The sequence below is a fragment of the Coregonus lavaretus genome (genome assembly GCF_964263955.1).
Source record: "Coregonus lavaretus genome assembly, chromosome: 30".
NCBI classification, from domain to species: Eukaryota; Metazoa; Chordata; class Actinopteri; order Salmoniformes; family Salmonidae; genus Coregonus; species Coregonus lavaretus.
The window spans coordinates 30,993,496-31,018,803 of NC_140017.1; the positions used below are offsets into that span (position 1 = coordinate 30,993,496).

General features: G+C 47.6%; 1 protein-coding gene across 1 annotated transcript in view; it reads right to left on the reverse strand.

The window, feature by feature from the left end:
- Positions 1-25,308, reverse strand: part of nlk2 (nemo-like kinase, type 2) — a 104,574-nt gene that overhangs the window by 7,577 nt on the left and 71,689 nt on the right. The window contains exons 4-8 of the mRNA XM_084148470.1: positions 23,461-23,567; positions 23,197-23,282; positions 21,961-22,170; positions 21,234-21,335; positions 4,143-4,229 (exon numbers count right to left, since the gene is read on the reverse strand). Of these exons, the coding sequence (XP_084004596.1) occupies positions 4,143-4,229; positions 21,234-21,335; positions 21,961-22,170; positions 23,197-23,282; positions 23,461-23,567 (592 nt within the window). The remainder of the gene's footprint in view (positions 1-4,142; positions 4,230-21,233; positions 21,336-21,960; positions 22,171-23,196; positions 23,283-23,460; positions 23,568-25,308) is intronic.

Genomic DNA, 25,308 nt, shown 5'->3' on the forward strand with positions numbered 1-25,308 from the left:
AACTGCCGTTCTGCGGCCAACAAGGCAGAGTTAATCTCAGCCTATGCTACCCTCCAGTCCCTCGAATTCTTGGCAGACGGAAACATGGTTTACCACAGAAAACACTGCTACTCCTACTGCTCTTTCCTCGTCTGACCATGTGTTCTCGCATACCCCGAGAGCATCTGGTCAGCGGCACAGGAATCCTCATCTCTCCCAAGTGGACATTCTCTCTTTTTCCCCTGACCCATCTGTCTATCTCCTCATTTGAATGCCATGCTGTCACAGTCACTAGCCCATTCAAGCTTAACATCCTTGTCATTTATCGCCCTCCAGGTTCCCTTGGAGAGTTCATCAATAAGCTCCTTTCCTGAGGATGGCTCACCCCTCACAGTTCTGGGTGACTTTAACCTCCCTATGTCTGCCTTTGACTCATTTCTCTCATATCCTCCTTCTTTCCACTCCTTTCCTCTTTTGACCTCACCCTCTCACCATCCCCCCCTACTCACAAGGCAGGCAATACGCTTGACCTCATCTTTACTAGATGCTGTTCTTCTACTAATCTCACTGCAACTCCCCTCCAAGTCTCCGACCACTACTTTGTATCCTTTTCTCTCTCGCTCTCCTCCAACACTACTCACTCTGCCCCTACTCCGATGGTAATGTGCCGTCGCAACCTTCGCTCTCTCTCTCCCGCTACTCTCTCCTCTTCCATTCTATCATCTCTTCCCTCTGCTAAATCCTTCTCCCTCCGATCTCCTGATTCTGCCTCCTCAACCCTCCTCTCCTCCCTTTCTGCATCTTTTGACTTTCTATGTCCCCTATCCTCCCGGCCGGCTCGGTCCTCCCCTCCTCCTCCGTGGCTTGACGACTCATTGCGAGCTCACAGAAGAGGGCTCCGGGCAGCCGAGCGGAAATGGAGGAAAACTAGACTCCCTGCGGACCTGTCATCTTTTCACTCCCTCCTCTCTACATTCTCTTCCTCTGTTTCCGCTGCTAAAGCCACTTTCTACCACTCTAAATTTCAAGCCTCTGCCTCTAACCCTAGGAAGCTCTTTGCCACCTTCTCCTCCCTGCTGAATCCCCCTCCCCCTCTCCCTCCCTCCTCCCTCTCTGTAGATGACTTCGTCAACCATTTTGAAAAGAAGGTTTACGACATCCGATCCTCATTTATTAAGTCAAATGACACCGCTGGTCCTGCTCACACTGCCCTACCCTATGCTTTGACTTCTTTCTCCCCTCTCTCTAGATGAAATCTTGTGACGGCCGGCCGCCCAACAACCTGCCCGCTTGACCCTATCCCCTCCTCTCTTCTCCAGACCATTTCCGGAGACCTTCTCCCTTACCTCACCTCGTTCATCAACTCATCCTTCAGTCTTCAAGAGAGCGAGAGTTGCACCCCTCCTCAAAAAACCTACACTCGATCCCTCCGATGTCAACAACTACAGACCAGTATCCCTTCTTTCTTTTCTCTCCAAAACTCTTGAGCGTGCCGTCTCTAGCCAACTCTCCTGCTATCTCTCTCAGAATTACCTTCTTGATCCAAACCAGTCAGGTTTCAAGACTGGTCATTCAACTGAGACTGCTCTTCTCTATGTCACGAGGCTCTCTCTGCACTGCTAAAGCTAACTCTCTCTCCTCTGCTCTTATCCTTCTAGACCTATCTGCTGCCTTTGATACTGTGAACCATCAGATCCTCCTCTCCACCCTCTCCGAGTTGGGCATCTCCGGCGCTGCTCACTCTTGGATTGCGTCCTACCTGACCGGTCACTCCTACCAGGTGGCATGGCGAGAATCTGTCTCCGCACCACGTGCTCTCACCACTGGTGTCCCCCAGGGCTCAGTTCTAGGCCCTCTCCTATTCTCTCTATACACCAGGTCACTTGGCTCTGTCATATCCTCACATGGTCTCTCCTATCATTGCTACGCAGACGACACACAATTAATTTTCTCCTTTCCCCCTTCTGATAAACATGTGGCGAATCGCATCTCTGCATGTCTGGCAGACATATCAGTGTGGATGTCGGATCACCACCTCAAGCTGAACCTCGGCAAGACGGAGCTGCTCTTCCTCCCGGGGAAGGACTGCCCGCTCCATGATCTCATCATCACGGTTGACAACTCCATTGTGTCCTCCTCCCAGAGTGCAAAGAACCTTGGCGTGACCCTGGACAATACCCTGTCGTAACATCAAAGCGGTGACCCGATCCTGCAGGTTCATGCTCTACAACATTCGCAGAGTACGACCCTACCTTACACAGAAAGCGGCACAGGTCCTAATCCAGGCACTTGTCATCTCCCGTCTGGATTACTGCAACTCGCTGTTGGCTGGGCTCCCTGCCTGTGCCATTAAACCCCTTCAACTTATCCAGAACGCTGCAGCCCGTCTGGTGTTCAACCTTCCCAAGTTCTCTCATGTCACCCCACTCCTCCCCACACTCCACTGGCTTCCAGTTGAGGCTTGCATCTACTACAAGACCATGGTGCTTGCCTACGGAGCTGTGAGGGGAACGGCACCACCTTACCTTCAGACTCTGATCAGACCCTACATCCAAACGAGGGCACTACGTTCATCCACCTCTGGCCTGCTAGCTCCCCTACCTCTACGGAAGCACAGGTCCCGCTCAGCCCAGTCAAAGCTATTCGCTGCTCTGGCACCCCAATGGTGGAACAAGCTCCCCCACGACGCCAGGACAGCGGAGTCACTGACCACCTTCCGGAGACACTTGAAACCCTACCTCTTTAAGGAATACCTGGAATAGTATAAAGTAATCCTTCTTTCCCCACCTCCCATAAAAAAAATAAAAAAAAGTGGTTGTCCCACTGGCTATCATAAATTGAATGCACCTATTTGTAAGTCGCTCTGGATAAGAGCGTCTGCTAAATGATGTAAATGTAATGTTATTTCCCCAGGTAGTCAGGAGATGCCAATAAACACCACCGTGTGTGTTCTGTCAACGCTAGCTGCTAGTAGGGTTTCTGCACACGTACACACACAGTCTCTCACACACAGTCTCTCTCTCACACAGTCACTCTGACGCGCCCATGGATGTAGGACAAGCCTGTAACATTGTTTGGTTTTAATCATCTCCTAAGTGCATGAAAAAGTAAACGTGTGGGTCGGGTGAAAGAAGATGGCAAAGTTAATCAACTTCCCTTTGTTGCATAAGACAGTGAATAAGCGTCAACGCGTCAACCTAACTCATGAAAGGAGGATGTTGTTGCAGGGCAGTAGGGTCAAGGCAGTGCCCTTTAGGGGTTGGACTTGGAGACATATGTACTGGGGGAACAGTCTTACACCCTGGCTGTCCATCACCCTGGATTGGCCACTGGCCAGAGGTGAAAGCCTGCCATTGAAGCCAACGTCATTCAATCAAAAGCTGGATTGTTAATTAAAGTCAGTGACAGTGGTGTCTAGGGTTACCACTACCTTCCCCATGTTCCCTTCGTTCAGGATCGATCACCCTAGGATGTTGAATTAATATCCTGCCAATGTGTAGTGTAGTTAACTGTACTATACAGAAGTGATGCAAAAACTGTCAGCGTACCATAACGTATACTCGTACGTTTTAGGAAAATAATATATTTTATTCAGACAGAAAGCCAAAAAGCTGCTTCAGTCTGTGTAAGCAGAAGCCAAAACTCTAGAGTAGAGTATTTTTTACATCTCTGCATATGGTGTCCAATCGGCAAGCCATTTAGCCATTGAACCATTACTTGTAATGAGGAGATTATTTTTGTTATCTTTGTTTAGGTAGAAATAGCATCCCATTACCATGGAGTATAATGATCTGTTTCCCAACAGGCAGGGAGGCAGTCAGGCGTGCACACACACACACACACACACACACACACACACACACACACACACTCTTGTTTATCTAACCTTGTGGAGACACAACATTTATTCCCATTCAATAGTCTATTTTCCCTAACCCTAAACCTTAACACTTACCCTAACCTCAAAACCTAACATTAACCCTAACCCTAACACTAACCTTAACCCTAAACCCCCTAGAAATAGCATTTGACCTTGTGGGGACTAACAAAATGTCCCCAGTTGGTCAGATTTATGTTTGTTTACTATTCTTGTGGAGATTTCTGGTCCCCACAAGTATAGTTAAACATGACAACATACACACACACACACACACACTACTCACCGGATCGAACACAAGCATCCTGCACAGGAGGTGGACAGCTTCATGGGTGGCCTGGCTGGACAGGGTGTACAGGACAGGAAGGGATGGCTGCAGAAACAGGAAATTACATAGTCAGTCAGTCAAATAGTTACACGCACAGTCAACTTAACCAAATAAAGCTTTTTCAATGCTGGCCTTGTTTTAATTACATGAGGAATTTAAGAATTGTGAAAACACCTTGGATGATCATATCATGAACTGTACATTCAACATTCAATTTTTCACATTCAGAAGAAGCATCTACCTGTGAAGGGAGTGTAGATGGTAGTACAGTTTACGTACAGCACCCAAAAACATGCCGTGATTTTATGTGACAACGGGAGAAAGTCAAGGGCTACTGCGTACATATTGCAATGTGGATTCAATTGAATTGAATCCTAGATCTTATCTGTGGCATCAAAGCCAGCCACAGCCAACGATTTTACAAATATCTCCTTCACTTCCAAACGTCTTCCACGCCGCCGCCAAAAGGATCCTTCAAATGATAGCCCTGCCATGTGCTTATCTCTACGAGGAGGTGGGCCCAAAAGAACAATGAGCAAGTTATTTTTACACTAATTATCTTTCCTGCCCCATCTCTCTCTCTCAAACTCAACAAAGCTGATTGAAAAAGCCCACCGGTAATCGCTTGTTTTCCCTGATTAGGTTTTGCCGGTGCGAGCAGATGCAAGCCCCAACTGGTGATTCACGCTCATCAGGAGATGACTTTGTTACACCACACACTACTCCCTCCGCTGTGTTTCACCCAGCGCAATCACCAAGGAGAGGAGAGAGGGAGGAGAGCAGAGGAGAGGGGGAGGAGGAGAGGAGAGGGGGAGGAGAGCAGAGGAGAGGGGGAGGAGGAGAGGAGAGGGGGATGAGAGCGGGAGGAGAGGAGAGCAGAGGCAGAGGAGAGGCTTTTAAAGCTGCATCCTCAGGACAATGGACATGAAATGTTCACCTTTTTTCCCAAGGCTGCATAGTGTGTGTGTGTGGTGTGGGTGTATGTGTGCTTGTGCACGTGTGTGCATGCGTGCGAGTGTGTCTGTGTTCCATTGGGCGGAGTTGATTGCAATGTGTGAGAACTCCAGTGATAATTAAAAGTGGACCCAAGTTCTCTGGTACCAGAAAGTAGAATTTCCACCTATTAACTCCGTGCTCTGTTTGTGTGTGTTACATCAGTGTGTGTGTGTGTGTGTGTGTGTGTGTGTGTGTGTGTGTGTGTGTGTGTGTGTGTGTGTGTGTGTGTGTGTGTGTGTGTGTGTTGCCATGGTGGCAGTGTGTTGGGGCACGGGGCTGGGCTGAGAGAGAGAGCATGGCGGTGCACAGTAGCATTAGTAGGCATTAGTCTGGGATTAGCAAGGGATGAAGTTCTAGACAGATGAAGGGGGAGGAGGGCAGGAGAGAGAGAGAGGGAGGTGAGGCTGGACTGGACCCCTGTCCCTCTCCCTGTCCCGGCCCCATGATGCCGCCCGAGACACAGCCAAGTTAAACAAACGGTGACTCAGGAAAAGAGACATCACCAAATGTATGTGGACACCTGCATGTCGAATAGTAAGCAGCGCTCCCTTTCTGGCTTACGAGAAGAGCGAGAAAGTCATGGCGACGTTGGCTAGCTAAGCTCATGAGTAGAAACACGTCATCGGGTCTAATGGTCGTCTAGCGCTGAACTATGCATGGGCAGGCCGTCGAATCAAAGGCACTCCTTCAATATAAAGTTGTTTTTGACGAAAATGAAAAACGTGTCAGTTTGTCAGTAATAACATGTTAAGACATTGAATCTAGGTTGTGCCTTTAGATTTAGAGAAAATGAACTACTATGGAAAAATGTTTCGTTGTGATGATCGTGGATGATCAGTCTCCTAGGGCACTCTGGCAAGTTGGAACTGTCAAGTCAGTTATCCCTGGAGCAGATGGGAAAGTGAGGCCGTGTGAAGCAGTGCTAGAAATGGTCGGCTAGAACCTGGCTGTCTCCATCTTTTGCGAATGAGCAGTTCAGACTCTGGGTAGACCACCTGTGGTAGTGACGAGTCTGGCCGCCCCATGAGAAGAGTTAGGAGTGATTGGATCCGGATCTGAGATGTCCGACGACACATATCCCAAGGGCTTGGAGTTCAAGATCCCTTCTATTTCGATTAGGACAATCCTCAGCACCTCTTTGGAGATGGTCTGCGCACCAAGAGTGGTTTGCAGGGCAGTCTTGATGGATCTGATCTCCCTCTCCCAGCATCCTCCAAAGTGTGGTGCACTTGGTGGGTTGAAGGTGAAGCAAATCTTCTGACTGGCTAACTGTTCCTGGAGCTGTGGGTGGAGAGTCATAAATGCCTCCTGTAACTCTCGCTCGCCTCCCTTGAAATGTTCCTAAATCGGACAGGATCTCAAAGGGCTTTCCTCTTCGAGCAATGAAGCGTCTCAACGCCATTAGGAATTAATCGGAATCCATATTCGTCAGTAGATCCACGTGTACAGCCCGGGTGGTCATGCACTTAAAGATGATGCCCAATCTCTTTTCATTTCTTCGGCCAATCTTGATGATATACGGTCCAAAGCAGTACACGCCTGTAGAATAAAATGTGGGCTTGTGGAGCCGCAGTCGGGCTGGAGGCAGGTCAGCCATCCTAGGCACATCTGGCTGGCCTCGCCACTTCCTGCATTTCGGTGCAGCCAAGCTGAAAATGGCAAATGGCTGCCTCTCAGAATCCAGAACCTTCGACGTAACTCAGCAAACACCCTCTCTGGTCCCAGGTGCCTCAGCTGCTCATCATATTTCTTGATCAGCAACCTGGTGAGCGGATGACCTGGTTCCAGAACCACTGGGTGAAGAACGTCAGGGCCCAGCTGGTCACACCTCCGAAGGCGACCTCCAACACGAATCAGTCCGGTGTTGTCGTCATACTCTGGGGCCAGCGTCACCAGACGGCTGCTCGGAAGGATTGGCTTGCCTGCCTCTAGTAGGGAGAGCATGTCTGAGTTCTTCGAGTTCTGCTTGCTTGAAATCGTCGGCTGAAGGGCTGTCGGCACTACTGGCCGCCCTGTGTAGCAACTGCACTGTGGCTTCCACCAGCTCATGGAAAGTGTTGAACTGGGCAACATCAGGGAGAGACGACTTTGTGTCCGCTGACAGGAGTCCACAGAAGGTAGGCTTCCGCAGCTCCTCTGCTTCATCAGGAGGTACTTGGTCTGGTCTTCTCAGCCAGGATGACTGGCCACAGGAATGGAGGACCTTGACTCCAAAGGTTGTGTTCTGAAAGCTGAGACAGCGTCTTGCCACGTGTGATATCGTCAGCCGGATTTCTCGCTGTGTCCACGTAACGCCAGGCCTGGGGGTCTGTGAGATCCTGTTGTAGAATCCGACCAGTACGTGACCTCATGGATTTCTAGGGTGAGTTATTTTTGATTATTTTCTGATGACCACAGCTAGCTGGGCACCAGTGAGTGCAACGCAGAGCTCGAGTCTTGGCATCAACTGTTGTCGTTTTGGGGCCACTCTTGATCTTGCTGCAGGGAATGCTATTTGGATCCGTCCATTGGCGTCTTCAGTACGGAGGTACGCAACGGCACCGTACGCACGTTCTGAGGCATCACTGAAGACGTGAACACTTCTTGTGCTGGTTGGGAGGTCCATGTCGGGGCTGACGTAACACCTTAGCAGTGTGACCTGAGACAGCTGTGGAAGTTCTTTCTCCCAAATAAGCCTCGCTTGGAGAAGATCTTCAGGTAGGTCTGGGTCATCCCACCCTCTTTTCTTATTCCAGAGCCTCTGATCCACAACCTTGGCCCGTGTGGTGTATGGGACGATGAAGCCGAGTGGATCGTACTGGCTGGCAAGGATCCGATATATGTTGCGCATGGTGGGTTCAACTTTCTCCATGTGACCTTGCTTGTAGCCAAGAGTGTCAGACAGACATTGCCATCGTAATCCAAGGGTGTGCTCTTGGGGTTCCACGCCATCCTGGGTGAACCACAGCTCACCGTTCTCCGACCTGGACGCTTGAGGTAGGTGTTTGATGACTGCTGGAAGGTTGCTGGCCCACTGGCGTAGATCGAATCCTCCCTCAGCAAGAAGGTGCTTCAGCTTGTCCACCAGTTTCTTGGCTTCCTCCACAGAGGGGAGGCTTTGTAGACAGTTGTCTACATAGAAACAGCGTTCTTCTTCAGGCTCACTGTGGTCGAATACATGCTTCTGAAGGCCAAGCGTGGCGCAGCAGGGGCTACATGTCGTCCCAAAGGGAAGAACCTGCCACTCATAGACATCTGCGTAATCATCACGGTTTAAGTCTCACTACAGAAACCGGAGAAGAGGCTGGACTTCGGGTAGCAGGCTGACTTGATGGAACATCCCCTTTATATCACTGCTGATGGCCACTGAGTGTTCCTGGAAACGGAGAAGGACTCCAAGCAGAGTAGCTCCTAAAGTAGGTCTGGGAAAGAGTTGTTCGTTCAAGCTCTTGCCCCTGAAGTTTGAAGGAACAGCTGAAGACGACTCTGTTTTTCCCCAATGTGATGGACCATATGATTCGGAATGTACCAACCTGGGTACTCTTCGACTGCTACTGGGGATAGTTTCTTAACTTGTGAATCTCTGCATTGTACACTGCTGCTTTCTCTGGATCCTTGGACAGATGCTTCTCTGTCCCTCGCAGATGAGCCAGTACTGCCTCCTTCGGAGATTCCAAGGGAGGAAGGTTCTTCTTCCACAAAAGTGGAGTGGCGTACCTTTGAACCCCGTCCACTTCGACCCTGACCGTCTTCTCCTCCAGTGGATACATGACTTCTACATCTTGTCTGGACCATGTGACGAGCTTCTCACTCCTGTACGGTAGCGTATCCAACTGCCAGAGCTTCTCTACATGGCTGAAGAGCTCTGCAGATGGAGAGACAAGGGATGTATGAAGGCACTGTTGTGGAGCAAGACTTTGCTGCAGGAACTTTGAAGGACCTTGAAGGGTCCATCCGAGCTGAGTCTTGATGGCGGCAGGTCCACCAGGGGGACCCAAACGCACTGGCTCCGTCGGGGTGATTAGATGGGGATAGTCTGATCCGATGAGCAGTAATGGCTGCGTCTGGTCCAGCGGTTGAAGGGGTAGGCCTTTGAGGTACCAATATATTTTCTTAAGGGCTTTGACCGGGTAGGTATGCTGTGCAAGGCCCAACTCTTCAGCTGTAAAGGCTCTGTGGATGTCAAAGGACCTGTTTGGTTGAGTAACAGGGGCCACAGAGAATGACACAGAAGCTGATATATGAAACTGATATCTTGAAGCACCGTACGAAGTGCCAAGTCCTCAGGATTTCCTTGGAGGCCTAGCTGCTCTGCTGCTTCATGTAGAAGTATATTGCGCGCCGACCCGTCGTCCAACAGGGTGTACATGTCAAGTGACTTGTTGCCATTTCAGCAGCACCTTCCTGCTGCCGGAAGGTCGATCAACAGAGGGTCTCTGCGGTGGAGCTCACCAGGAAAATGCTCTCGACGCCTTTGTGCTGGCGGTCTTCATATTGTTCGTGCTAGCGTTCTTTGTAGCAGTCGGGCTAGTGTTGACCTCGTGGAGAATCGCACTTCTTGCACTTAGCCTTGAGAGTACACTGAGCTGCTTGGTGTTCACGTCCACACTTTCAACATCTTTCATTTGTCTTGATCCAGGATTATTTCTGTTCTTTGGAAAGGAGCTGAAAGTTGGTGCATTGATTCATGTAATGCTGCATGGTGTTGCAGAATGGACAATATTTCTTTGGCTTCTCCTGTGACCTTTCCTCCGGAGACTGGTTCTGTGCAGAGAGTTCGACTTCGTCCTTTCACTGCTCTCCTCCATGGAGGATGGTGATGGTCTTGGGGAAGGATTTGTCTTTACACTGATCTCGGCGTGAGCTAGGGTGGTCCCTGCTTTGTTCGCTACTGAACTGCGTGCCATCTACTTGCACTCTAACCTCGTACTTGAGCCACTCTGCCAGGTGAAGGAGGGTTGGAATGGGTGTCTTGATGGGGTTCACACATCTCTTGAAGCTGGCTCTTAGGTCGTGTGGTAACTTAGCTAAGATGCGGGAGACGTGTGACCCACACCTCAGTTCTGTCTGTCCATTACTCCCTAGCTGATCCAACATGCCAACCAAGGCACGCACCCTCAGAGCGAATCATCGGAATGCCTTGGTTTCACCACTCTTGATGTTGGGGCCATCCATTAACCCTGCGATGCATTGGAGGGCAAGCTGGTGGGCTGGCCATACAGTTCTGTGAGGGACTCTATGGTGGCACTGTATGGGTACCTGCTGTTGCTGTAGGAGTCGGCAATTAGCAAAGCCTCTTCCAACTTCAGGTGGTCCACAAATATCTGAAACTTGAAGCACTGTTGCATCTACAGGCAGCACATTGTCGAGGGCCACCTTCAGCCTTGCAAACTCTCGTGGGTCTTCATTGATGAAGTTGGGAATGGTAGGAGATGGTCCACGGTAGACGCACTCCCGGCTAGGTGGAGAAGATGTGCGGTAGCGGACAGGTGAGTACCGACGATGATCAAGTGAGTAGGCCCGGCGATGACGTTCAGGCGAGCAGTTGCGATGGTCAGGTGAGGGGTGACGACAACGGTCAGGTGAGTAGTCGCGGCGACGACGGTCAGGTGAGTAGTCGCGGCGGCTACGTTCAGGTGAGTAGTCGCGGCGGCTACGGTCAGGTGAGTAGTCGCGGCGGCTACGGTCAGGTGAGTAGTCGCGGCGGCTACGGTCAGGTGCGTAGCCGCGGCGGCTACGGTCAGGTGCGTAGCCGCGGCGGCTACGGTCAGGTGCGTAGTCGCGGCGGCTACGGTCAGGTGCGTAGTCGCGGCGGCTACGGTCAAGTGCGTAGTCGCGGCGGTGACGGTCAGGTGAGTAGTCGCGGCGGCGACAGTCAGGCGTGGGCTGACAATGGCAATCAGTTGAGGGTTTACGATGGCAATCTGGCATAGGCTGACCGTAGCGTCAGGTAAGTAGTCACGGCGGTCAGGTGAGTAGTCGCGGCGGTCAGGTGAGTAGTCGCGGCGGCGACGGTCAGGTGCAGGCTGACGACGGCGATCAGGTGTAGGCTGACCGCAGCGGTTAGGTGAGGGCTGACGTTGGCGATCCTGTGAAGTCAGCCCTCTATGTGGCGCTGTAGGGCTATGAGTTCTGCAATGAGAAGTCGACCAGTCTCGTTGGTGCGATGGCTCACAACGTTGAAGGGTTGACTGAGTAGATGATGACGTGAGGATGACTGGTCTGAGAAGGAGAGCCCTCTGATCCCAAGGTTTTCAATGAGCTGCTATATCTTACCTGCTGCTGGTCTTGTTGTGAGAGTAATTAATTCCACTCACAGCGCCCTCTGCTTGTGGTCCCTCATTGGAGTGGTGTGTTGTTGAGTGTGGTGTCTGCTTTGACTCATAGCTTACCTCATAGTCAACCAGACGATGTAGGGAGTGAGTCTGACGGCAGGGATGAACCACAACTTGTGGAGCATCTTCTCTGGAGACGGGCATCCTTGAACTTTGGCAGTTACTGAATCCGTCTCGAAGGACCATGAAAAATATGGGTTGTTTATGAATTCGAAGGACCAATAAAAAGGGATAAAAAAACATAGGTGCTGGATTTTAGGCCGGTAGCAACTTCCACAAGGTGTCCGTTCAGAACATGAGGAAGTGTAACAGTGTTGCTTCTGTCCCTCTCCTCGCCCCTACCAGGGCTTGAACCAGGGACCCTCTGCACACATCGACAACAGTCACCCTCGAAGCACCGTTACCCGTCGCTCCACAAAAGCCGCGGCCCTTGCAAAGCAAGGGAAACAACTACTTCAAGGTCTCAGAGCGAGTGACGTCACCGATTGAAACGCTACTAGCGCACACTGCTAACTAGCTAGCCATTTCACACTGGTTACAGAAGCAGTAGTTCCAGTTCAAGGTTTAATTAAGATCTCCACACACACACACACACACACACAGACACACACACAACACCACTCCCTCTGATACTAATTGTGGTTTTGTAAAGAAAATAGGAAAACTTAGGCTATGACACAATATGGGGAAAATATGCCTATTTGCGTGTCAACAACTAAGCAGACTATGTGGACCCAAACACATGATAGATGCACAACGAACAATAGAGCAATATAGAAATAACTACACATTATAAAACAACATAATAAGTATGAGCGATCTACAACCGAAAATAGCATAGCACCACAGACAAATGTTAACATATGCCAATCGCTAATAAGCATGCTAAATAGTCATGCATTCCGGATGGCAATGCTAATGCTAGTGGGAGTACGCAAGCTAGCTAGCTAACAAGTTTAACAGAAACGGTACATAGGGCGAGGGCATTGCGTTCATCCACCTCTGGCCTGCTGGCTCCCCTACCTCTGCTGAAACACAGTTCCCGCTCAGCCCAGTCAAAACTGTTCGCTGCTCTGGCATCCCAATGGTGGAACACGCTCCCTCACGACGCCAGGACAGCGGAGTCACTCACCACCTTCCGGAGACATTTGAAACCCCACCTCTTTAAGGAACACCTGGGATAGGATAAAGTAATCCTTCTAACCCCCCCCCCAAAAAAATAAAAATAATAATAATAATAATAATTGTAAAGTGGTTATCCCACTGGCTATAAGGTGAATGCACCAAATTTGTAAGTCGCTCTGGATAAGAGCGTCAGCTAAATGACGTAAATGTAAATATTTACAACAGACACTATTTAGCTCCAAACAACAAGACATCAGGATTTTGGCACTTACATTTAGCTGCAAGCACAATAAACATCAGAAAGAAAAGCAACTTCTTCTAAGGAAGTAGTATAAACAGGAGAGAAAAACAGGTTGGTCATCAGAACGGAAACTACAGACTGCTTGAGGCCCTGCCTGGTCGGGTATTACGCTAAATCCCAGGGGAAACGGCTGCTGATTGGCTAATAAATTATGATGATTGGCTTGACCTTATTCCAATAGGAAAACCAAAAGAATGTTGGGGTCTTGGGAAGGAGATGAGCTTGCCGTTTGTACAAGGAGGACCTGTTTCTTTGTTACCCGCTCAACACAGCCGCATGTACGCACTCCTATTTTATACTTCTATTTTATTCAGCTATGTTCAATTGTATTCTTCATACTATAAAATAATATAAAATAATGCCACAGTAATTATAAGCAAATATTTTCTGCTAAATGAACTAGTGTATCCCACAGACATATGGGAATGCCAGATTAGGGCCTAACATAATGTCAGAGTATGCTATTCTGTTCTTCTGAACTAGACTACAATTTCTTCGACCTGTCTAAAATAAAGAATCAATTTATTGTGATGGTGTAGGCTATTTTAAATGGCTCGTAGGCTATGCTCAATTACCGTGAGATCGGCAATCACTGTCTGACAAAATTTCACGACCGCCACAGCCCTACATGTGACATTCTTCTAAGCTATAAATATTTGTTTCTGTCGTCTCGACATGCACTTTGGCCTGCAAAACATAATACGAAATGTGCTTTACAAATAATGTATATAATTATTAGTATTATTTTTAAAATAAAAAGGGAACATCAGGTCTGACCTAGCCCTGCCCAGGGCCAGCCGGGGCAAGCTGCCTGCCTTTCCCACACCCTCCTCAAACATCGTCCTCTCTCTGCCCCCATCCCCCAGCACAACAAACAAGTTGTACATCACTCTACCAGACAATAACAAAGCCTTCCCAGGCTACAGCCTCAAAGCCTCAGAGACAGGTACAACAGGGCACTGTGAAAGGAAGAGTTGCACCTGAGGGATGTATGGTGGTGTGGACAAGTGGACATGATTCCACTGTTTACTCATGCAAAACTGCTGCTAACGCTAGCTAGCTAGCCTCCTGGAGCTAAGAGGAGGAGAGACTGGTGAAGGATGGGCCGATAAACATGCAGGTAATTACTGGAACAAGGGATGAGGGTTCCAAAACAACCAGCGTGTCAACACCATGTCAGACTGTTCTGTACAAAGATTTGGAGGAAGTGAAAGGTGGGTTTATTTGGATTGTGTGTGTGTTTGCTGAGGTTAAGTGGTGTGTGCTCCAGCAGCAGAGTGAAGCAAGCGAGTAGCAGCCTCTGGTAACTTCTCTACCCAGACGGACAGCTCATGTAACGGCAGACTGCCAGTGAGGATTCCTGTTTCAGCAGAAAAGGCTGCACTTAGCTTCGCGTGGTTCGAGGGTAGAGCAGAGTGGTTGGGGTGTGTGTGTGCGTGCGTGAGAAAAAAAAGAGAGTGAGTGACAAATACACAGTGTGTGTGTGCGCGTGTGTGGAGAGGGGGTGCTTTGCAGCTTTCAAGCCCTTCTCTGATTTCTAAACTCATTTAGCTTGGGGTATTGACCTGCCTAAGCCTCCTGCTCAGGGTGGGTGGGGGCTAGTTTCCCAACGCTGGCTACAGTAGAGCCCAATGGCTTTCATTTCATTAGCCATCCTCACACAGATTTATTTAGAAAGCACAGCGAGAACTGGCACCCTGGTGTGTTCTATTTTCCCCTCAAAACATGATTATTTTATTAGAATATACGAGAACAATTATTAGTAGAGAATCTAAGGGCCACATTCATTCAAGTTCTCTATACATCTCATATGTCTGGACCCAGTTATTGCAGTCCTTTCCTGGATGACTCAGGGTGCATCACAAGACTCTAAAGTGGTGTCTTCTTCTCATCTCTGTCACCCTCATCTACAGCTTGCTCTGAAAACAGAGAAGGGGTGAAGTGATATGGTGGATGACTACCTGGAATTTGCGCTTGCCCGTCCTGTTCTCTCACACCAGAACAGATGAAAGAGAGCCGGTGAGGACAGGAGAGGAAGCTTCATTAGAGTAATGAGGAGAGGAGAGGAGAGGAGAGGAGAGGAGAGGAGAGGAGAGGAGAGGAGAGGAGAGGAGAGGAGAGGAGAGGAGAGGAGAGGAGAGGAGAGGAGAGGAGAGGAGAGGAGAGGAGAGGAGAGGAGAGGAGAGGAGAGGAGAGGAGAGGACGCTCCATTAGAGTAGTGAGAAGGAGAGGAGAGGAAGCTACATTAGGTTAGTGAGAAGCAGCCTGAGTGCCTGTACTCCTCTGTGGACGTTCTCTCCGTCTGGGAGAATAAGCAGCTGTAATGATGTCTCTGATGCAACTCGGAAAACCTTGTCTTTAAAAGCAGCACTCGGTCTGCCTACCCTCCTCCTCCCGCCATGTTTCACTCCTCTCTTCCCTCCCTCCTTCCCTCCCAAGCTGCAATGCCCCAGACCCTCATTGTGTAAAAAGGAACCCCTTCTTCCCTCTTCAAAGCTCCTTGGTCAACATCTCCTCTCCTCTCACCCTCTCCTCTCTCCTGTGCCCTCTCACCCTCCTCTCGCAGGTCCTTCACCTCCTCCAGAGGGAAAAGAAAGGGGGATGAGAGGAGGGCAGGGGCTCTCTGTGATGCTTCATTCTCTCATCTTCACAAAGACCCTGTTCTGTCACGTGAATAAGCAGCTCTCCCAACCCTCCAAAAAACCTTCAAGTGTGTGTTGACCTCTGGCTTCATCTTGTAACCTTTGAACTTGCGTCTGAAGGAACAGCTAAAACCAGGGCTTTTAAAGACATTTTATGTACTGAATGTGGTCAACTTGTGAATACCCACCCACAGAAAGATGCAATCGGCCACTGAACAGCCACCCTGCAGGTAGAGCATGGTTGGTAGTGATGGGGGAAAAATCCATATTTACATATCAGGATATTATTTTTGATGATATACTGTATCGTATTGTTTTGACAATATTGCAATATTATTTTTGTGCTAGTTTGCTGTACCTGCACCAAAACTCCAGTATTTTTCCTTCATAGCTTGTTCTCCATCATCTTTTTAAATAGGGTGCCAATTTGTTTTCATGACTCTCTAGTCACTCTGCAGCTGACATATGGTGAGCAATATTTTTGGAACATCGAATCGCAATAAAAACACAGTATCGAAATGCAGTACATATAGAATCGTGAGAATCGGGGTGGGGGGTCAGATGAACAGGACCAGCATGGTTGTTGGGGGTGGGGGTGTAAGATTAACCCCAGATGTATATTTCCTACCACTGCATTTCTGCGAGCGTCATACATTTGACTACCGTCAAACCCCCCTCCCTCCCACCTCACCCCCATGATGGCATGATGTGCCCTGGGACCGCATTGCTGGCAAGAAACATGATCCCTTTTGGCTTGGACCCCACCACCATCCTCCAACCCACACACCCACATCCCCCATCACCCCCTCCTACCCCTCCCTCCTCTCCCTATGCTGCCCCTACCGGCCCCAGGTCTGTAATCTAAACGTCAGTCGATAGACATGATTAAAACATCCTGCTCCACGCATTGCCTAGCCTGCAGGAGACACACACATGGGAGGGAGCGTCGAGTGACAAGGTCATCCAAATGTCAGCGTTCGCTTACAGGGATGGCGCACACAGACACCACACACACACACACAGGGGTAGGGAGGTGGCGAGGAGGTATAAGCGTGGCAGGGCTTGTGGGTCGATGGGAGGCAGGGGGCAAGGCCACGGTGCTTGCTCTGCAGTTCCTGTTCCCTGCAGGATACCATCTGCCCAAATCAGACATGGAAGACGCACAGAACACACACCCAATACCAATAATCCATGGGCTGGTTCCTGGCTATGTTATTCCATTCACAGAAACCCAACCCACTCTTACACAAATCTGTCAAGCCTTAGTAATGAAGACACGAGCTCCAGAGGACTGTAGGATCACACACACACACACACACACACACACACACACACACACACACACACACACACACTAGGGCTGTCCCCGACTAAAACAAATCTTGGTGACCGAAAGTCATCTGTTCGACCAATTGATTGGTAGAAATGTTTAAACGTGTTATTTTCCATATACAGTTGAAGTCGGAAGTTTACATACACTTTAGCCAAATACATTTAAACTCATTTTTTCACAATTCCTGACATTTAATCCTAGTAAAAATTCCCTGTTTTAGGTCAGTTAGGATCACCACTTTATTTTAAGAATGTGAAATGTCAGAATAATAGCAGAGAGAATGATTTATTTCAGCTTTTATTTCTTCCATCACATTCCCAGTGGGTCAGAAGTTTACATACACTCAATTAGTATTTGGTAGCATTGCCTTTAAATTGTTTAACTTGGGTCAAGCGTTTCGGGTAGCCTTCCACAAGCTTCCCACAATAAGTTGGGTGAATTTTGGCCCATTCCTCCTGACAGAGCTGGTGTAACTGAGTCAGGTTTGTAGGCCCCCTTGGTCGCACACGCTTTTTCAGTTCTGCCCACAGATGTTCTATAGGATTGAGGTCAGGGCTTTGTGATGGCCACTCCAATACCTTGACTTTGTTGTCCTTAAGCCATTTTGCCACAACATTGGAAGTATGCTTAGGGTCATTGTCCATTTGGAAGACCCATTTGCAACCAAGCTTTAACTTCCTGACTGATGTCTTGAGATGTTGCTTCAATACATCCACATAATTTTCCTTCCTCATGATGCCATCTATTTTGTGAAGTGCACCAGTCCCTCCTACAGCACAGCATCCCCACAGCATGATGCTGCCACCCCCGTGCTTCAGGATTGGGATGGTGTTCTTCGGCTTGCAAGCATCCCCCTTTTTCCTCCAAACATAACGATGGTCTTTATGGCCAAACAGTCCTATTTTTGTTTCATCAGACCAGAGGACATTTCTCAAAAAAGTAGGATCTTTGTCCCCATGTGCAGTTGCAAACCGTAGTCTGGCTTTTTTATGGCAGTTTTGGAGCAGTGGCTTCTTCCTTGCTGAGCGGCGTTTCAGGTTATATGTCGATGTAGGACTCGTTTTACTGTGGATATAGATACTTTTGTACCTGTTTCCTCCAGCATCTTCACAAGGTCCTTTGCTGTTCTTCTGGGATTGATTTGCACTTTTCGCACCAAAGTATGTTCACCTGAGCGGTATGACAGCTGCGTGGTCCCATGGTGTTTATACTTGCGTACTATTGTTTGTACAGATGAACGTGGTACCTTCAGACATTTGGAAATTGCTCCCAAGAATGAACCAGACTTGTGGAGGTCTACAATTTTTCTTCTGAGGTCTTGGCTGATTTCTTTTGATTTTCCCATGATGTCAAGCAAAGAGGCACTGAGTTTGAAGGTAGGCCTTGAAATACATCCACAGGTACACCTCCAATTGACTCAAAGTATGTCAATTAGCCTATCAGAAGCTTCTAAAGCCATGACATCATTTTCTGGAATTTTCCAAGCTGTTTAAAGGCACAGTCAATTTAGTGTATTTAAACTTCTGACCCACTGAAATTGTGATACAGTGAATTATAAGTGAAATAATCTGTCTGTAAACAATTGTTGGAAAAATTACTTGTGTCATGCACAAAGTAGATGTCCTAACCGACTTGCCAAAACTATAGTTTGTTAACATGAAATGTGTGGATTGGTTGAAAAACAAGTTTTAATGACTCCAACCTAAGTGTATGTAAACCTCCAACTTCAACTGTATAGACACACCGTATGTGTTTTAATAAAATCAACTATATACGCATTGAGCTTGTCTGATACTTTAAGCTTACTGTTTGATGAAATAAGACACAAGAGGAAGCCATAGATCTAGATAACTGTCTTTCACAGTTTCTGCTATTACTCTCCTAAATTTGCCGGTATTAGGCTACACGAGGAGTCGGCAACCTTTCTCATGTGGAATGCCAATTTATTTGACAATTTCTACCGATCTGCGTGCCAGTTATGGTTTTCATATGTACATTTCCGTGGAACAGTTTAATTTATTTATAATAACGTCTTCATATCTCAAAATCTTTGTCATGTGGTTAATCAAAATTCTATCCAAATCCAAATGAAAATTATACAAACCTAAAAAGTAACTTCTATTCCCATTGCCAACTATGTAAAAATAGTCTAAATTAAGCCAACAAATAAAAACTGCAGCCTGCAGGTAGAAAATATCGTGATAACAATAAATATCCTTTAAATCACATTGGCTACACGTGGCTTGTCTGCAACAAACTTGAAATATTGTATAAACTATTAACTTGGGTCCAGCCAGAAGCTTGCGCTAGAGAACTTGCAACGTTGTATAAAATATTCTGGGCCCTCAAGAGTTTCCCGCGCCAATGAGCTCCGGACAGACACAGCTGTAGGCTACTTGCGCAAGGGATAAGAAGCAGTCCTTGACTTGGGCAGGAGCTCACTGGAGCTGAGTACCGACACCTCAAATGTTCTACTGTTTGAGCTCCTGTTCCTCTTTTTTCTTTGGGGTGGGGGGTATTTTACCCCCTTTTTCTCCCCAATTTCGTGAGATCCAGTTGCGATTTTGTCTCATCGCTGCAACTCCCCAACGGGCTCGGGAGAGGCGAAGGTCGAGTCATGCGTCCTCCGAAACATGACCCGCCTTACCGTGCTTCTTAACACCCACCCGCTTAACCCGGAAGCCAGCCGCACCATTGTGTCGGAGGAAACACCGTTCAACTGACGACCAAAGTCAGCCTGCATGCGCCCGGCCCACCACAAGGAGTTGCTAGAGTGCAATGAAAAGTAAAGCCCCCCCGGCCAAACCCTCCCCTAACCCGGACAACGCTGGGCCAATTGTGCGCCGCCCTTTGGTTTTCCCGGTCGCGGCCGGTTGTGACACAGCCTGGGATCGAACCTGGGTCTGTAGTGACGCCTCAGACCGCTGCGCAACTCGGGAGCCCCTGAGCTCCTGTTCCTCTTATAGAATATTAGCTGAAAAGTATTGTGGAGCTCCTGCACCTAAATGAAAACAGTACCAGCACCCAAAATGAGTACTGGAACCTATTTCAGTCCAAGTCAAGCACTGATAAGAAGTAATCAGGTAGGCCTATTTTCATAGGATCAGAGCATGACATTTTTCCCTTTCACGCTGAGTGGTTATCGAAAGGGAGAGAGCTGGAAAGATTTTTCAAATACATTGAGGAACTATTGTAATTCTCAATTGATGTAAAAACAGACTTTGTTTACTTGCTGTTTGAGGTGAAAAAAAACATGACTTTGAGAAGCTCCACAGCTCATTAGTGGTGGTGCGTTAAGCCAATCAGAAATACTATCAGATCCCCAAATGGGCACATTTATATGCCTACATTTGCGTGCAGGCCAGGTAGCCTATAGGCCTACTTCTAACATGCTGACCACACCGCTAGCATTACATGCGCGAGCGTTGCAAATAAATGCACACATACATGTTATTCAATCATTTCAGCCAAACTGCTTGTGTGCGTCAACGAGCGTCTGCGTAGCCAGGCGCTAAAATAGAACCTGGTTCTATTTTTTACGCTTAATTAGCTGCAAGTCCTGCCTCTCCCACCTTATTGGTTTTTAGGAGCATATACCATGTGGGTAATTGAAAGATGAACTGAGGTCCACACTCCAGTCCAGTTGGTGGTGGTAATGCGCCTTAAAGTTGGTTGCCAACCACAATATAAAGTCCACAGAAGAAGAAGAAGAAGAAGAAGAAGAGGAAGAGGAAGAAGACTGAAGGAGGAGATATTACTAGAAACTAACTAGGTTTCCCCTTTTATCTGTGGATTAATTGTTGGAGTAGAGAACACACAATTTTGTGTGACTCAAAATGGGTCAAAATTCTACAAAGATCCAGAAAAAAATGACCGTGTGCATTTCAGGTAAAATAACAACCCAATATTTATATCCCAGGGCAAATTAGATAACAACAGCAAGCTAGCTAAATGGCCATGAATGTTTCATGTGTTTCGAACTGTCCCCAAATTAATATACAGTACCAGTCAAAAGTTTGGACACACCTACTCATTCAAGGGTCTTTCTTTATTTTTACTATTTTCTACATTGTAGAATAATAGTGAAGACATCAACACATATGGAATCATGTAGTAACCAAAAAAGTGTTTTATTTTATATTTGAGATTCTTCAAAGTAGCCTCCCTTTGCCTTGACAGCTTTGCACACTCTTGGCAAAACGCCATCTTGTTGTCCAAGAGGACCACTCATCACTGACTCCTGTAATAATTGATTTGTAGGACTTGTGAAAACCTTGCTCAGGAGACTCATGTGCTGTCCTGCTCCAGAAAACACATACCGCTCATCTGTGTCCCTACCTGTTTGTGTGGTCCTCTGAGGATATGGGCCCTGGCCCCCTCACACGCTGTCCTCATGGCCTCCAGAGAGGGAGTTCCCAGCAGGTCCGTGATCAGATCCAGCTACAACACAAGAACACACACAGAAGAACGCCATGCAGCATATGTTACTGTACTCGAGACACGCATGCACGAACACACACACAGACACACACACACACACACATATGCAGTAAAGGCGAGGTAGTTGAGACAGGCAGGCCAAGTAAATGACTCCAGTGAGCTGTACTGTATGTATTGTGTGTGTATTGACTTATTGCTTCATCATGCAATTTTGCAGTCCATTGTGAACACACAGTATCTGTGAACACGTCATTTGTGTCGATATCAGAAGTGAAAGGGAGTAGTGTGTACTGAGACATAAGACTGCATTCCTCCCTCCACAGCTAACTCAACATGTCATCTCTGAAATGGGGAGGTAACGAGGCAGGACCAGAGCCCAAGGTCTGGAGAGACACGGACACTAAGCGTTCAAGGAAACTCGGTCCTGTTTTCAAATACAAACTTTATCTCTGAAAGCTCTGCTCAAGCTGAAAAAAAAAAACCTCAGTGAATTCTACAGACTAACTAACACAACTAAGGATAGCCAATACCTTTTTTTCTTATTTCAATGCTCTGCACTGAATACTAGATGAGCAAGTATTCCATGTCAGATTTACATGTTCTCAGTGTTTACAGTATTGGTTACCTGCTGGATGGGGCTTTGGGCCTGGAACAGGATGCGTCGGCCCAGTAGCTCGGCGAAGATGCATCCTATAGACCAGATGTCGATGGCGTTGGAGTAATGGTGGCTGCCCATGAGGATCTCTGGCGCGCGGTAATACTGGGTCACCACCTCCTGAGTCATGTGACGAGACTCGTCCAGCTCCTCCACCCGCGCCAGCCCAAAGTCACAGATCTGGAGAGGGATGAAGGGTGAGAACATGTTCACATGAATACATCCATCAATACCAATACACAAATAGATTCGTCATCCCAACCTAACTCAAGGTTTAGATGCATGCAGCTTTTTGTAAGATACTTTTTATTATTTGGCAGCTTCCTGTGACTGGTCGGAGTCAATTGTTATATAACTGAATGAGAACATTGTCTGATACGTCTAAAGACACAAAAGAAAGGAATACTTGGATCATTCATAAATGAGGGAGCCACATTAGTGTCGCACCGCTACGGGCCTTGTCACATTACTCCAGACGATTGCTCCCCACCAGCTTGTACACAACTGAATCTAACTGCTTGAGTAGCTGATGCTGCTGAGGGAGGAGATTTTTGGAAGGGGATGTTCATCATCAGAAATTAAATGAGCGCCTCTCTCTAAAATAATGGCAGACTTGGAAGAGAAGGAACACAGCAATATCATGGGCAGACAGCACCCAATCACAGGCAGGGAGCATCACAGAGGCAGGCAGGGATGGGTTGGTCTGAAAATAGCCCAGAATGTGTGGGGAAGGTTTCCCGTTTGGGAAATGAGAATTAGGAGCTAAATTAGTAAATGTCTGCTAGAGACAATCTGTTCTCCAGAGTCAGCCAGAGAACACACGGAATCACTCTGTCCTCCACCTTCTCCCTCCTCATGTTCTCTCTCTCTCCCCCACCCGTGGACTAGCACGCCTCCCAGCTGTCTGTGGGGGGAGGAGAGGGAGCTAAGGGTAGCATAAACCCAGGCAGGGCCTCCATTACCAGGCCCCAGGATGAAAATGTATATGTCAAGAGCCCAGCATCATGTACTGTAGAAATCCCACTGGGGCTACAGACCCCCGGTAACGGTGTGTGTGTTTGTATTTCAGATACTGTACTTCTACAGAGCAGACTCCAACCCCAACTTGACCTCATCAATATATCATACTATACATCTCAGTAGCGTAATACATGTTATCATCACAGAAGGATGGAGATGTTAGATGGTAGAGGACAGTATACCAACCTTAAGCACACAGTTACTGTTGACCAGGAGGTTGCCAGGTTTGATGTCTCGATGTAGGATGCCAGCTGAGTGCAGGTACTTCAGTCCTACAGACAAAACACATGCCAGGAAGGATTCAGTTTAATGGTTTTCAAACAGTTTCTTGTGCGAAGGTTCCACCCCGTTTTTTATCAATGACGATTCAAACTGATATTTGTGTGAAAATCACGTTTTAATGTTTGTAATGTGATCTGAGTGTGTGTGTGCGTGCCGGAGAGGTCTTACCTCGGAGGATCTGATAGAGAAATACTTTGACGTGGTCTGAGCTGAGGGGCTGAGGTGACACGATGATCTTATGGAGGTCACTCTGCATCAGTTCTGTCACCACATAGCTGGACAAGGAGTGGTGAAGGAAAACAACACCACAAAGACTACACAGATATTCTGCAGAGAAGAGCTAGGTAGTGGAGAGAGGAGGGGAGGGGTAAATGGAAGAAAGTGGGAATGGGCCGAGGAAAGACTATCTACAGCAGGGGTGTCAAACGTCCGGCCCGCGGGCCGGATCAGGCCCGCAAACGGGTTTAATCCGGCCCGCGAGATGATTTCGAAAAAAAATAAAATAAATATATATATATATATATATATATATATATATATATATATTTATTTTTTATTTTTTTGTGTGTAAAGTATAAAAATGCGCTGCAATTTTTCAATAAAATAAACTGCTGTTCCAATTGCGTCCACTGGATGGCGCAATAGCAATTGTGTTAAGCAAGCAAACTGTTTATACCGGGGCAGAGCAAGTAGGTCAAGCACGTGCAGCCAATGAGCTACTTTGTTTTGCCCGCGATATTTATTACGGCTTCTACTTTTAACATTATGTGCTTTGGCACCCTCATTGCCCCAATATGTCTCTGTCAAAAAAGAGAAAAGTGGACGCAGAGTGCAGAGTGTTCCAAGAAAAATTGTCATCCTATTTATTCACGGAATTGAATGGGAAAGCTGTATGTTTGGTGTGTTCAGAGCATGTTGCAGTGCTGAAATAATATAACCTTCGTCGCCACTATGTGAGTCTTCATGCCGACAAATATGACAACTTTCAAGGACAGCGGAGATGAGAGAAGGTGAATGAACTGTTGGCGGGTCTGAAGAAACAGCAGTCTGTGTTTACTCACAGCCGAGACATCAGTGACGCTGCAGTGAAAGCTAGCTACCTCATTGCTAATGAAATCGCAGTGGCTTCAAAACCATTTAGTGAGGGTGAATTTGTAAAAACATGCATAATGAAGGCAGCGGAGATTGTGTGCCCTGAAAAGCGGCAGGCTTTTGCAAATATCAGCCTGACAAGAAACACAGTTGCAGACAGGATTTCCGATCTTTCAGTTGAAGGAAAAAGTAAAGTCATTTATTGCGTTTTCGGTTGCAATTGATGAAAGCACGGACATTACAGATGTTGCACAACTGGCCATTTTCATCTGCGGAGTTGATGACACATTGACCGTCACCGAGGAGTTTGTCGAGTTGGTGCCGATGACAGATACAACGACAGCAGCTGATATTTTTACCGCACTCGTCGGCGCGCTGGACAGGGTCGGAGTGGACTGGTCCCGCGCTGTCAGCCTGGCTACAGATGGTGCGCCCTCAATGATCGGGAAAAAAGCAGGCGTTGTGACAAAGTTCAGAGAGAAAGTGCAATCTGCAAATGGAGGACGTGATTTTTTGACTTTTCACTGTATTTTGCACCAGGAGGCTTTGTGTTGCAAGTCATTAAAGATGGATAACGTCATGAAGGTGGTCATCCAAACTGTTAATTTCATCCGATCCAGAAGCCTGAATCACCGTCAGTTTGACAGGCTTCTCAGAGAGAAAGACCACATCTATGGCCTGCCATACCACACTGAGGTAAGATGGTTAAGCCGAGGTGCTGTGCTGAGGCGTTTCTTTGATTTACGAGAAGAAATTGAACAGTTCATGGAAGAAAAGGGCAAACCAGTGTTAGAATTTCATTCCGCAGAATGGATGCAGGACCTTGCATTTATGGTGGATGTTACAGAGCACCTGAATAACTTGAACAAACAGCTGCAAGGGCGCAACAAAGTTGTCACGCAGTATTATGACAGCATACGTTCT